This window comes from Salmo trutta, chromosome 39 (genome assembly GCF_901001165.1).
Source record: "Salmo trutta chromosome 39, fSalTru1.1, whole genome shotgun sequence".
Taxonomy (NCBI): domain Eukaryota; kingdom Metazoa; phylum Chordata; class Actinopteri; order Salmoniformes; family Salmonidae; genus Salmo; species Salmo trutta.
In genome coordinates, this window is record NC_042995.1 from 25,049,514 (window position 1) to 25,063,864 (window position 14,351).

A 14,351-nucleotide genomic window follows, 5' to 3' on the forward strand; every position below is an offset into this window, starting at 1 on the left:
GCGAGCGGTTTGCTGATGTCAATGTTGTGAACAGAATGCCCCATGGTGACGGTGGGGTTATGGTATGGTCAGGCATAAACTACGGACAATGAACACAATTACATTTTATCGATGGCAATTTGAATGCACAGAAATACAGTGACAAGATCCTGAGGCCCATTGTGAGGCCCATTTTTTTTAAGGTATCTTTGACCAACAGATGCATATCTGTATTCCTAGTCATTTGAAATAAATAGATTAGGGCCTAATGAATTTCAATTGAGTGATTTCCTCATTAACTGTTACGCAGTGAAATTTTTAAAATTGTTGCGTATTATACAGGGCACGTTTGAAAAAGTGACCTAGGTCTCAATATGCCTTGTTAAAATAAAGGTTAAATAAAGAAATAAGAAGAACTCAGGGAAAACGTAGGCTGTAGCTGTATTGACAATTTCGATGCAAGGCAGCACTCAGATACAGTTAACTATGAAAGGTTGCTTTCTTCATAGGGGGACTCCCAAGTGACGCTGCGGTCTAAGGCACTACATCTCAGTATCACAACCGGCTGTGATTGGGAGTCCCATAGGGCGGCGCACAATTTGCCCAGAGTCATCCTAGTTTGGCCGGGGTAGGTCGTTATTGTAAATAAGAATTTGTTCTTATTTGCCTAGTTAAATAAAAAAATACAATAAAATTCATGGCCTTGTTGAAGAAAAAAAAAATACTCCTGTATACTGACAGTTGACAGCATATAGAATGCAACCAATATTCTATATTAGGAGAGAATATATTTCTCAACATTTGTATTTGAATCAGGCCAGTAAACGTAAATTGTCATCATCAATGCCAATACTTCCCATTCATTTTGATGTCAGACATAGCTGACAGTCAGTCTGACAAGGTGTCTATTGTCCCTGTATAAAATCTTATGCTAGTGATGAATCCAATTTCCCCTCTGGAGATCAATAAAGTTTAGGAAGTGTATATTTGACCGGCAGAAAAAAAAAAAAGATTAGCCATAGTGGTTCGAAATTAATTAAAGTTTGGTTAGGAAAGAGTGAGGTTAAGGTAAGGGTTAGGAAAAGGCATTAAAGTTCACATTGGTTTAGCGTACCTCCGCCATTAATTTTCTGCTGGTCGAATATAATTAAAAATATCAGGGCAAAAACCAAAACCACAGGAAGTGCTTAGGGGAAATTTGCATACATTATATCGAAGGAGAATGCTTATCAATACACTGAATAAATGTTTCAATGTTGTCCATCAGAGGGGTATACTACAAAGCAGGATCAATGAGTTAGCCAGCTAACTTTGATAAACAATGCTAAACTTACATTTTTTGGGGGTTGTTGAGTCAACTAGATCATTCCTATTTCAAGCTTATCTTTCTAAAAAATTAAGTTATGAAAGAATATTTAGGTAAGTTAGCTGGCTAACTTGATCCTGCTTTGTAGTATACCCCTCTGTTCCATTGGCTTCATAACAAACATATTTGCCTATGGTTTGTAATGATTTGTATTTTATTATTAGAGAGTCTTGCATGTTCAGGATGTTCGGCCTACATAAGACACTGCATTTATATTTCTTGTTTTGCATTTACATTGTGGTAGTTGCCTATGGTTTGTAATTCTTTAGTTGCTCATGAAATCCTGGATTGGGATGGATAGAGGGTCTTGCTTCCTTCACAACGGCAAATGCTTCATCAAACCCCAAACCTTCTCTGTACATGAGGTACCCAATTAATACTGAGGCAGCACGAGAGACTCCGGCATTGCAATGGACCAGGACAACCCCACTCTGGAGAAAATGGGGAAAGAAATATAAATTAACGACTTGAGAAATGTGGCAATAAGGTGTTACACAGTTATACAAAATATTATACAGTGCATAGGTTACTATTCATAGAAAATACCCTACCCACTCTTATTTACTTGTTTTTACTGTTACGGCAAATCCCAATTATTGTCTTACATGGTCAGTTAACACAAAGATTAATTAATTTATAACCATTCTTATATTACCTCGGTTTTGGCTTGATCTATGAACTGTGAACATTCTTGGAGATATGAGGTGATGTCTGTTTCCGGAATATCCAGAATGGTCACTGTTTTATAACTGAATAGATCTGGGAAGTTATTTTTAACACCATAGGCAACATTCAATACATGTGAAACCTGGAAGGAAGAAGTGTTGAGTTAGGGAAATGTATATTTGTTATTGTTTATTAATTTATTATTGTTTAATTGAAATGTACACCACAATAGGCAAGTTTTTACCTTAAATTTCTTCAAAGTTTCTATATCTTGGGCTGCATCTTGGGACGCTGAAAAAAAATTAAAAAAAAAAAAAAAAAATCTGTATCATCCCTTCACAATGTTGTAACAAGGCAGGCTACTATGTGTCAACTAGACAGTACAGAAAATAATAATTTAGACTGAAGTTAATGGTTCAGTGATTCACGCTTGTGTGATGAGTAACCTTGACTGAGACCTGAAGAATTGCATTATCGACCTGAGCTTATGCCTAAGCTTTAGCTCAGTGGGCTAATACAACCTACAGTCTTGTGGCACACAGGAGACCTGGGTTTGAACCCAGTCACATTCACAGCAGTTCTAAAAGTTGTCCCAAGTCCCCCTTAAAACACTTCCGGATATTCTGAGGACCCCCTACATCGGAGATCCCATTTTTAAAAGTAAACAGTCTGCTCAATACTAATTTATTGTCGACACTCAAAATATGAAATTGAAAACGTTGGAATATTTGAAAGTATTTAAAAATACTTATCTTCCAAATGTGAGATATTTTGGACTAAGTGCAGTTATTTTGTATTTGCTAGGTCTCTTTGCTTTTCCTAGGACCCCTGGTTGAGAACCACTGATATACACTAGGGTCTAGAATAAACACTAGGCAGGTTTCAATTGACCCAGGTTTATGTGACAAAAGCAAAAAACAACATTTCGACATGTGTAATGGAAACGGTAGACATACGAAACATTTTCTGAAGATTGACAAACATTTGATCTGTTCGACAGGAGGTGGATTTTTCTTTAGTCCAACTTTCTTTATTGCAACAAATGTGAACCGTGTTTTTCGAATATCTGATTATTGCTGAATACATTAGAAGGTAGGCGGGGCACATGATGTCATGCAAGCTCATCTCCACATATAAAAGTAAAATGTAACTAAATGTAATCCAAATCAAATCTTATTGGTCCACTGGTTTAGCAGATGTTATTGCGGGTGTAGCGAAATGTTTGTGCTTCTCGCTCCGACAGTGCAGTAAAATCTAACAAGTAATATCTAACAGTTTCACAACATATACCAAAAATACACGTAAATCTAAGAAAGGAATGGATTAAGAATATATATACATATGTCAAAGCGGCATTGGACTAAGACACAGTGGCATAGTATAGAGTACAGTATATACATATGAGATGGGTGATGCAATATTTACAAACAATTAGTGACTAAGATACCGTAGAATAGTATAGAGTACAGTTTACACATATGAGATTAATAATGCTCCGTATCGTGCATTACTCAAGTGTTTAGTGTTTCATTTCCTTAAAGTGCCCAGTGAAACCTAATCTATGTCTATAGGCAGCAGCCTCTGATGTGCTGGAGATGGCTGTTTATCAGTCAGTGGTGTAGTATAGAATACAATACAGTATATACATATGAAATGGGTGATGCAATATATAAACACAGTATATATATTGCAATATATAGGACCATGCCTCAGGACTACCTGGCATGATGACTCCTTGCTGTCCCCAGTCCACCTGGCCGTGCTACTGCTCCAGTTTGAACTGTTCTGCCTGCGGCTATGGAACACTGACCTGTTCACCGGACGTGCTACGTGTCCCAGACCTGCTGTTTTCAACTCTCTAGAGACAGCAGGAGTGGTAGAGATAATCTCAATGGTCGGCATTGAAAAGCCAAATTACATTTACTCTTGAGGTGCGGACTTGTTGCACCCTCGACAACTACTGTGATTATTATTATTTGACCATGCTCGTCATTTATGAACATTTGAACATCTTGGCCATGTTCTGTTATAATCTCCACCCGGCACAGCCAGAAGAGGACTGGCCACCCCTGATAGCCTGGTTCCTCTCTAGGTTTCTTCCTAGGTTTTGACCTTTCTAGGGAGTTTTTCCTAGCCACCGTGCTTCTACACCTGCATTGCTTGCTGTTTGGGGTTTTAGGCTGGGTTTCTGTACAGCACTTTGAGATATCAGCTGATGTACGAAGGGCTATATAAATATATTTGATTTGATAATGCAGAAAATACACGAGAGTAAAGGGGCCTTGCTTTAACAAAGTTAAACATTTTCACTGTAGTGTCCAAAACATCTTTCAAGCATTCCCTTGGCAGCAAGAGCATCTCGGTGGATGCTGCAGTGTACCCAAGTGGCGTTGGGAGCTTCTCCTATGTCTCCCTGTCATGGCTTTTGCGCCATTAGTACAGATACCAACACATCTTGACCACCAAAGTCCATTTGATGTCACAAAGCTGTCCAGTACTTTACAAATATCCTCTCCTGTTGTCCTGGTTTCCAGAAGAGGATGTCTTGCTTAATTGACCCCCCAATAAACGTAACAGACATATACCAGGAGCAGTGAAGGAGCAGTCTGCCACGTCTGTTGACTCATCCAGCTGTAACGAATGTAATTCACTGGCTTGTATGCGAAGCAGTAATTGTTTCAAAACATCTCCTGCCATGTCACTGATGCGTCGTGAAACAATGTTGTTTGATGAAGTCATTGTCTGTATAGTTTTGGACTTTTTCCCCCAGCATTGTCCCAGCCATATCCACGTCAGCAGGAAGAATTAAGTCCTCCACAACAGTATGGGGCTTGCCTGTTGTCGCCACTCGGTAGCTCACCATATCAGACGCTTCTAGCCCCTTCTTATTAATGGTATCTGTTGGTTTTATACGTTTTACTACTCGAAAGGCGTCTTTATTCTTGCTCAAAAGTCCCGTGGCTTATTTTTCAAATTGTCATGTTTCGTTTCTAATTGTCTGCGCAAGAGTGAAGGTTTCCTGCAAGAGATTAACGGTTAATGTGATTGGATGTTAATTGTTTGACTAGGCTACCTGTATTTGACATTGTGTTGTTATTTCGCTGAACACTAGATGGTTTAATTTTATTTTTGGCAGTGAAACAAGGCTACTCAGACAAGAAAAAAACCTCAACCAAATGTTCAACCCCGTTGGAAAATATAAATGTACTGTTTGAAAATGTGAAGAAAAATAAAACGTACAAAAAAAGCGAATCACATTTTATTTGGTGTTTCCCCCTACTGCATTGCGTACCCCAGTTTGGCAATACCTGTGCTACTGTGATGACACCACCCTCTCCTGCTGCACTACGATTACATGAATGAGTGGTTTTGACATAGGGTTCAGAGGGTCGGTAGGAAAAAATGGCGGAAGTGGATGCTGAGTTCAAGTCAAGCAGCGCGTCAAGATAGTTGGTGAAAATGAATGTTCTGAATGGACAGCAGCAGTAGTGAAAACTGGAACAAAAACTGGAACAAAGAAGGAAATTGTCTAAATTCGGAGTGGAGAATGTGCATGAATGATAATGAATCACTTCTTGTTGGGATGCGTTTGCTGAGTAAGGATGCATATGTGGGAAACCCATTTTAGATGTCAACTGGTGAAGTACGCGCTGGGAAAAGTGGAGTCTGTCAGAGTGACCATGAGCCTCAAAAGAATCCGGACAACAGAAGTTTTGAACTTCGGAATAGAGCACCCATCAAAGGAGTCATCTCAGGTGTGACAACAGATATTAAGGTTGAACACATGGACAAAAGATGTGCTTTTCTTTCAAAAACAAGGACATTTCTAAGTGACCCCTAACTTTTGAACGGTAGTGTATATCAGATCCCTACACAGGCTCAAGGGGAACCTGGGAGGGCGGGTCTTCTGAAGAGTTGCAATCCCTTGCAACTCTTCAGATGTAAAATGTAAAATCCTTGAGTCCCAAAAACTTTTCTGCCGCATTCACAATAATGTCCAGTTTCTTAGATTTCTTTGAGACTTGTGCCGTACAGTTTATAACTGTGGCAATGAACTCCACAAAATCCACCTTAACACACAATGTATCTTTTGACTGGCAGCAAACATTTACTACAGCCATTATTTTGAATCACCTCCTCATAGGAGATTCGATTGACCGCTCAAACCTTTTCCACCTCAATCTCCATCACCCTTACAGGGCACTTCAGGAAATCGGGATTATGATCCCCACCACAAGTGCAACAACATCGTCCTTCTACACACCATTCTTCAATATACTCTGTCCGTCTGCACACCCTTGCAACATGGCCAAATCCTTTACAATTCTTACACTGCAATGGTTTGAGGACGAAAGCTCTTACAGCATATCTTACATAACAAAGCTTCATATGCGTGGGTATTTGATCTTTATCAAAAAACAGGACCGACAGACTTTATTTTTCCCCATTCCCCCAGCGGGTCAGACGCCGGGCATCAACCACACCAGGAATTTTCTTCATTAAAATAACATCAAATTGATCAGAAATACAGCGTAGACATTGTTAATGTTGTAAATGACTATTGAAGCTGGAAACGGTTGATTTTTTATGTAATATCTACATAGGTGTACAGAGGCCCATTATCAGCAACCATCACTCCTGTGTTCCAATGGCACGTTGTGTTAGCTAATCCCAGTTTATCATTTTAAAAGGCTAATTGATCATTAGAAAACCCTTTTGCAATTATGTTAACACAGATGAAAACTGTTGTTCTAATTAAAGAAGCAATAAAACTGGTCTTCTTTAAACTAGTTGAGTATCTGGAGCATCAGCATTTGTGGGTTCGATTACAGGCTCAAAACGTCCCGAAAAAAAATACTTTTTTCTGAAACTCGTCAGTTTTGCGCGTACTATTTAATGAAGCTGCTAGTTGAAGACTTGTGAGGCGTCTGTTTTTCAAACTAGACACTAATGTACTTGTCCTCTTGCTCAGTTGTGCACCGGGGCCTCCCACTCCTCTTTCTAGTCTGGTTAGAGCAATTTCACGCATGGAATAGCCTTCATTTCTCTGAACAAGAACAGACTGATGAATTTCAGAATAAAGTTCTTTATTTCTGACCACAAACTTTTGAACCGTAGTGTGTATATTTGTATATATACAGTTGAAGTCGGAAGTTTACATACACTTAGGTTGGAGTCATTAAAACTTGTTTTTCAACCACTCCACAAATGTCTTGTTAACAAACTATAGTTTTGGTAAGTCGGATAGGACATCTACTTTGTGCATGACACAAGTAATTTTTCCAACGATTGCTTACAGACAGGTTATTTCACTGTATCACAATTCTAGTGGGTCAGAAGTTTACATACACTAAGTTGACTCGGCCTTTAAACAGCTTGGAAAATTCCAGAAAATGACGCCTGAAGGTACCACGTCCATCTGTACAAACAATAGTACGCAAGTATAAACACCATGGGACCACGCAGCCGTCATACCGCTCAGGAAGGAGACATGTTCTGTCTCCTAGAGATAAACGTACCTGGTGCGAAAAGTGCAAATCAATCCCAGAACAACAGCAAAGATCCTTGTGAAGATGCTGGAGGAAACAGGTACAAAAGTATCTATATCCACAGTAAAACGAGTCCTAAATTGACATAACCTGAAAGGCTGCTCAGCAAAGAAGAAGCCACTGCTCCAAAACCGCCATAAAAAAGCCAGACTACGGTTTGCAACCGCACATGGGGACAAAGGTCGTACTTTTTGTAGAAATGTCCTCTGGTCTGATGAAACAAAAATAGAACTGTTTGGCCATAATGACCATTGTTAAGTTTGGCGGAAAAAGGGGAAGGCTAAATCAAACCACCTCTGTAAAATATAAATATATATTTTACAGAGGTGGTTTGATTTAGTTAATTTTTTTGTTCATTTATTTTGTGTGTGTGTGTGTGTAGGGGGGGGGGTTGTGTATTTTGTCCCATGTTTGGAAATCCTGTTTCCGTCCCGCATATTAGGTAGCAGGATGCATAGAAATATTGGCGATTGCACAATTTATCGAAGATGAATACATAGGGCTCAGCTAGGAGTTGATGGACAGTCAGAAGAGCAAATTAAATGGTAGGAGGGACATCCCAACTTCAAGCGGTTTCCAATTTCACTTCCTACATCACACAGGCTCAGAAAATATACTCTGTCTGTGGGAACCAAGGCTATTGCTCAATGCAAACCATTTCGATCTATGGTGTACACACAGATGAATTTATAAGCGGAAATGTCGGTTGGAACGGGTACCAGTTTACATTTAATAGGATTATTCTAAATGACTACTGCTTTAAAAAGCAATTTGTATAACTATAAAAATGTTTCTTTACAGGACAAGGATTGTACTGACTTTTGTTACATTCCCACAAGACACTTTCAAGACTTGCTTTTCTGGTTGGCTGGCAAGTTTCACCATCCAATTATTTAAGATCTAAAGTAGTGCAAATTTCACCATGGCACGGCCCATTGCGATACATTGGCACATGATGATTATTTGAATATGGCAAATATTAGTAAATGATTGTATTCTATCCCACCCACTACACTGTTATTCAAGACATGGGGTGGGTTGCACCAACGTGGATTAACTCTTAAACTGGGTTAAAAATCAACAATTAATCTTGTTGCACCAAATTGTAAACCTAGTTATAAATTAAATCATTCCTCTAATCTAAATTTAGTTTCACTTTAAACATAAATTAATCTATGTTGGTGCGACCCATTTGTGTGTGACGTCATTACGTCCTGACGTTGTCTACACGAGACAGTTAAAAGGAAACGCTCGATAGAAAATAATTGTCGCATCTATTTTATATGCAAACTTTCTTAATGTCGACAACAACAAAATATCCCTGGACAACTTAATTGAAATAACTAATGATGATGCCTTACAGAGCAGTAGAAATGGCCTGATAATGCCAACATGAAGATCCAAACTGGTATCTTGAACAAATCCACAGCCTGACATCCCTTGGTCCTCATTTTCGTGCACGTTGGAGTCGTCCATTGTTTCTATGTGCCGTCGCCCGAGCACAGTTGTCACAACAGTTCTTTGCTTTTTCAGTTTTGTTTTCGAAAATCCTTGAATTTCCTGTGCAAGTGAATGCATTGCATCTGTCAAATGGGTCTTTGCAAGCACAAATACTGAGAGCCGCTAATCTAGTTTGCAGCACATACCAGAAAAAACGTTTTCGCAACAGTGTATTGTAATCCAATGAAGTGCTCACGTTTTATTGCAAACTACGTTTTTCCGAACGCTAGCTATCGGGCTACCACCTGTCACAGTCATACAAATGGGAAATATGAACGGGATTGTGTCACGTGAACAGAGCCGTGTTGCAGGAAGCAGCCTCGTTCTGAGCGGGGGGGCAACACCTTGGTAGCGAGAAAGAAAAGCAGGGAGACAGTGGGGTGGATTGTGGGTTTGTTAGCTTTGATTATTTCCTTAAATGGACGAATTGTAACACTATAACACGATTTTTATTATATCAAGTATTTATTCTATACCAACACTATACTGCGAAGATACAAGACACATTTTTGGTTTGAGGAACACCTTGAACAAGTAAAATGTCACGGGGGGCAATGCAGCCGAGCCAGCAAAAGCTGGCAGAGAAATTTACCATCCTTAACGACAGGGGAATCGGGATGCTCACTCGTATCTATAACATCAAAAAGGTAACTAAGATATGTCGGTGTTACATTCTTAAGTTCATAAATGTATATATACATTTATCCATTCTTAGGTAAGTAAATAGAAACCTGTGTTTGGTTCTAATAATATAACGTTTACATGACTGGTGCAAAGCATCGGGAATGGTCAGGAATCAGTGCGAAGGCCTTAATGCTAGCTAGCCTGCTTGTAATGGTAGACAGACTGCTAGCTAATCATCCTCATCTTGTAGTAGCTAGTTAGGCAGAAAGCTCGGGTGGGTGCATAGCCAGAAACGATATTCTGTACGGTCTACTATGATTTCAAGAATCAGTACGTCTGTTAACACACAACATTAGCTAGCTAACTATGGTCAGCCCCCAAACCCTTCAATGGATAGTTTGCTGTTTAGTGTGATGATAAGTGAACGTGTTGATGACAGCCATTTAGGTAGCATGCTAGTAGTGACGAGGACGGGGATATTTTTGTTGATATCGTTTTGACTATCGTAATATGTTTAGAGCACTTATTTCCACGATTGATCTAAACGAGTTCTCATGGCTCGCTCTTGCCCATCTGCAGCAGAGACATGGGGAGTAATATGTTTGGAACATCGAATCACAATGAAATCACAGTATCAAATCACAATACTGGGTGTGCAGCAAAGTAAAATACTGCAATAATAGACTACGGTATAAAACCCTCCATTTGGAGACTATCGCAAAATGAGAGCTACTGGGGTGTGCATGATTTTGATCCAATCTTTATCAAGGTCTTGTTGAGCAGCTGATTTTTTTTTTTTATGTGTTGTGTTAGCGCAGGGCTTGAGCAAAAGCCTGTACACCCAGTAGCTCTCCTGGATTGTTGGCCAGCATGCACCATTACAATTACAACCAAATACTCTGTCTTTGTTAAATAATTCCCTCATTCAATGATCCAGGTACCAAATGGCTAAGGTGGGCGACTTCTAAGCAAAGTAGCTAACTAAGACATGTTTGGGATGGTGTTGTGCCAAAAATCTCCCCCCTGACAGAATTCCCCCCCCCCCCCCCCCCCCCCCCCCTTCGCGTTCTTCATTGCTGCGACTTGCTTGCTAGTTGAGATTTCTGCTCTTCACTCCGTTGTCAGTTTAGCCTACATTTCTCAAATCTTAGTAGCAAAAAGCGTTTTTCGGTTTGGCTATTTGTTTCAATATGGCGCCCTGGGCGAACCTCCCCTCTCCTGCTCCCCTCTCCTGCTCCCCTCTCCTGCTCCCCTCTTCCCTCCCTTCTCCTCCAGCGCCCGCACTCGAGGGCACCACGTGCCGCCCCCGGCAAAATGCCTGGGCGGCTGCCCATGTCGCCCATACCTAAATCCGCTACTGATTTGTATTAGTCTATAAATAAATCTCTTTGCCAAAATTCGTAATCTCTCCCATGTCTTATTCGACTAGTATTTTTGAAAGTGTAAGGATAATAATTCAGCCGTAGTTGTTCTGAAATGTTTATTGCTTGCCAACATTTTACTCCCTCTGTGTAATAACACACATACATTCATTATTAATTTCGGTTGCCTATCCTGACGTGAAGTGTGTTCTATAGAAAGTATTTGACTCTGATGTGTGCCACTAAGTATTTGACTCTAGTGACAAAATGAAGGAAATTAGAAGGGGGGGGGGAATTCAGGCAGGGGGGAGATTTTCAGCACAACACCCGGACAATACCAGTATGACAATATTTTTGAACGTTGTCAGAAGTATGTTGTATAGAGGAGAATCTCCGTTTTTCCAAGAGTGTCAGAATTATTTCTTAACACCCAATTTTGAGTGCTTGGGAAGGTGGTTTTACAACCAGAGTATGCAGCATTGGTTTCATCAACTGTGCATCGTATCAACTTTGTCGGCCTTTTGCAGTTATACACTTGTGCCGGTGGAAAGTGGTTTTATAAAAAAAATGTTTTGGGGGGGGGCATCACACATGACAATTATATTAATACATGCTAATAGTTAACTAGCGAGAACCAGCCAAACTACACAATATGTTTTGAATTGAATCTAGCTAGTCTGTTGTATTATTTTACCCGCTGCTGCAATGTCTCTCTCTCTCTCCTCTGGCAACGGCCCATTGGCACACATGCAGGTGATGCACACACCTTGACTTTTCCAGGATTTTCATTGCTGACCAAAATTTGCTATAACTGGGCAAATGACTCACTAACTAGCAATGAATATCAACACGTGCACATGTGGCTAGGCACATTTTGACATAAAAAAAACTTGCATCTCTTGACTGCAGGATTGAAAGACCTCTAGTGCCTGTCAATGCAGGCCTACAATAATTATACTCTGATGCGCTCTGCAAAGATTGGGAGGACAGTGCGCAATACTGCACATCCGGAGAACATTTTGATCCGGTTCTGATCGGAGTAGCCTAATTGTTTGACATAGATTTTAACGTTATTATTAAACAACTTTTTTCTTTGTCCATATGGACAATCTGTAATCAGCTTCTTTTTTTTTTTATATATATATTTTTTTTTACTTGCCAAGCAGACAAGTGTTAATGTCAAGCTCAATGATTATTGAGGATATAACAAAAAAATCCCTCATGAGTTTAGTTCAACTCAACTGTTGTACTCTATCAGAACCCAAAATTTAAGCTTGTTTTACTTCACAATTTGTAAACAATGTAATTGTAAAGAAACACTGTGGACCTATAGCCTCAACATGGTTAAAACTATCATTTTGATATCATGAATGGTCAAAGCTATGTCTGAATTTGAGAGGTTACATACTGTATCTCAGCACAAAAGTATAAGATCTCCTAAACCTGTGTTAAACTACAGACCTTATTTTCGGCGTTTATCCATAAACATTAATTTCCCCGTAAGCTTTGGCCAAAGAGCCATGGTGGAGTAGTGCCTACAAAAATATGCCATTACTATTGCTCTCTATTGAATGGCAAGAAATGTTATGGATTGTATCTGTAAAATCAAAACCAAAGTAACATATCAGATAATAATTTGGCAGTCACTCAAGTAATCGAATATGAACGTTTATCCGGATATCCGAATGGACGTGTCCATCCCTACGTGAACTGTACTACGTTGGCTCTATTTTATTTTCATATTGTCGTTTCCATCACAGTTCTAGCAACTATGGTGGATTTGTAACCTACAGTTCAGCTTGGCTTGGTTTGGCTGTAGGGCTATAGTGTGATTGAGGCAAAGTGAGCTGTTGGCCCAGCCGGTCACAGTCTTTCTGAACCATAGTGACAGGACTGTGTCGGAGACCAGTGTCAGCCATGTGATGCTTATATTCTATTCACTCTCCTGTCTGCGAAGTGTAGGCCATAATCCAATTTACTGAGTCAGGCAAACTGTCTTATTCACACAATCATGCACTAGTTTCGCTACGATACTACAGTTGAAGTCGGAAGTTTACATACACCTTAGCCAAATACTTTTAAACTCCGTTTTTCACAATTCCGGACATTTAATCCTAGTAAAAATTCCCTGTCTTAGGTCAGGTAGGATCACCACTTCATTTTAAGAATGTGAAATGTCAGAATAATAGCAGAAAGAATAATTTATTTCGTCACATTCCGACTGGGTCAGAAGTTTACATAAACTCAATTAGTATTTGGTAGCATTGCCTTTAAATTGTTTAACTTGGGTCAAATGTTTCGGGTAGCCTTCCACAAGCTTCCCACGATAAGTTGGGTGAATTTTGTAACTGAGTCAGGTTTGTAGGCCTCCTTGCTCGCACACGCTTTTTCAGTTATGCCCACAAATTTTCTATGGGATTGAGCTCAGGGCTTTGTGATGGCCACTCCAATACCTTGATTTTGTTGTCCTTAAGCCATTTTGCCACAACTTTTGAAGTATGCTTGTGGTCATTGTCCATTTGTAAGACCCATTTGTGACCAAGCTTTAGCTTTAACCTCTCTGGGCTAGCGTCCCACCTACTCAACAGCCAGTTGAATCCCGTGGCGCGTTATTCAAATACCTTAGAAATGCTATTACTTCAATTTCTCAAACATATGACTATTTTACAGCATTTTAAAGACAAGACTCTCGTTAACCTGTTATGGATAGGGGGCAGTATTTTCACGGCTGGATAAAAAACGTACCCGATTTAATCTGATTATTACCCCTGCCCAGAAACTAGAATATGCATATAATTATTAGCTTTGGATAGAAAACACTCCAAAGTTTCTAAAACTGTTTGAATGGTGTCTGTGAGTATAACAGAACTCATTTGGCAGGCCAAAACATGAGAAGATTCTGTTCAGGAAGTACCCTGTCTGACCATTTCTTCCCCTTGTTGATTCTCTCTATCCATTACAAAGGATCTCTGCTGTTACGTGACACTTCCTACGGCTTCCATGGGCCCTCAGAGCCCGGGAAAAAGCTGAATGACATAATTCAAAGCCCTGGCTGAAACACACGAGCGCTTTTGCGAAGTGGTCTATCAGAGGACAAAGGGCTTCATGCTCGTGCCCGATTTGACCCCGTGATTTATTTTCTTTCGGCTGTTTAGCTAATTGTAGATACCCGGTCGGAATATTATCGCTTTTTTACGAGAAAAATGGCATAAAAATTGACTTTAAACAGCGGTTGACATGCTTCGAAGTACGGTAATGAAATATTTAGAAATCTTTTGTCACGAAATGCGCCATGCGCACGACCGT

General features: G+C 39.8%; 2 protein-coding genes across 7 annotated transcripts in view; one reads left to right on the forward strand and one right to left on the reverse strand.

The window, feature by feature from the left end:
* Window positions 1–1,169: 1,169 nt before the first annotated feature.
* On the reverse strand, window positions 1,170–9,332 carry LOC115179664 (dual specificity protein phosphatase 19). The gene is made up of 4 exons (XM_029741324.1): window positions 8,922–9,332; window positions 2,256–2,302; window positions 2,001–2,153; window positions 1,170–1,776 (listed from the first exon to the last, which is right to left on the reverse strand). Exons 1-4 carry the CDS (start codon window positions 9,136–9,138, stop codon window positions 1,594–1,596), a joined length of 600 nt encoding a protein of 199 aa, XP_029597184.1. The 5' UTR covers window positions 9,139–9,332; the 3' UTR covers window positions 1,170–1,593.
* A 79-nt stretch (window positions 9,333–9,411) lies between these two features.
* The window catches only part of LOC115179663 (nck-associated protein 1-like), a 65,812-nt gene continuing 60,872 nt past the window's right edge, over window positions 9,412–14,351 (forward strand). For 3 of the 6 annotated variants that reach the window (XM_029741317.1, XM_029741318.1, XM_029741320.1), the window contains exon 1: window positions 9,414–9,707. In XM_029741317.1, coding sequence (XP_029597177.1) covers window positions 9,600–9,707 — 108 coding nt within the window. In that variant the 5' untranslated portion in view covers window positions 9,414–9,599. Of the gene's footprint in view, window positions 9,708–14,351 lie in introns of all 6 variants that reach the window. The other 3 variants (XM_029741319.1, XM_029741321.1, XM_029741322.1) reach the window with 2 other exon arrangements.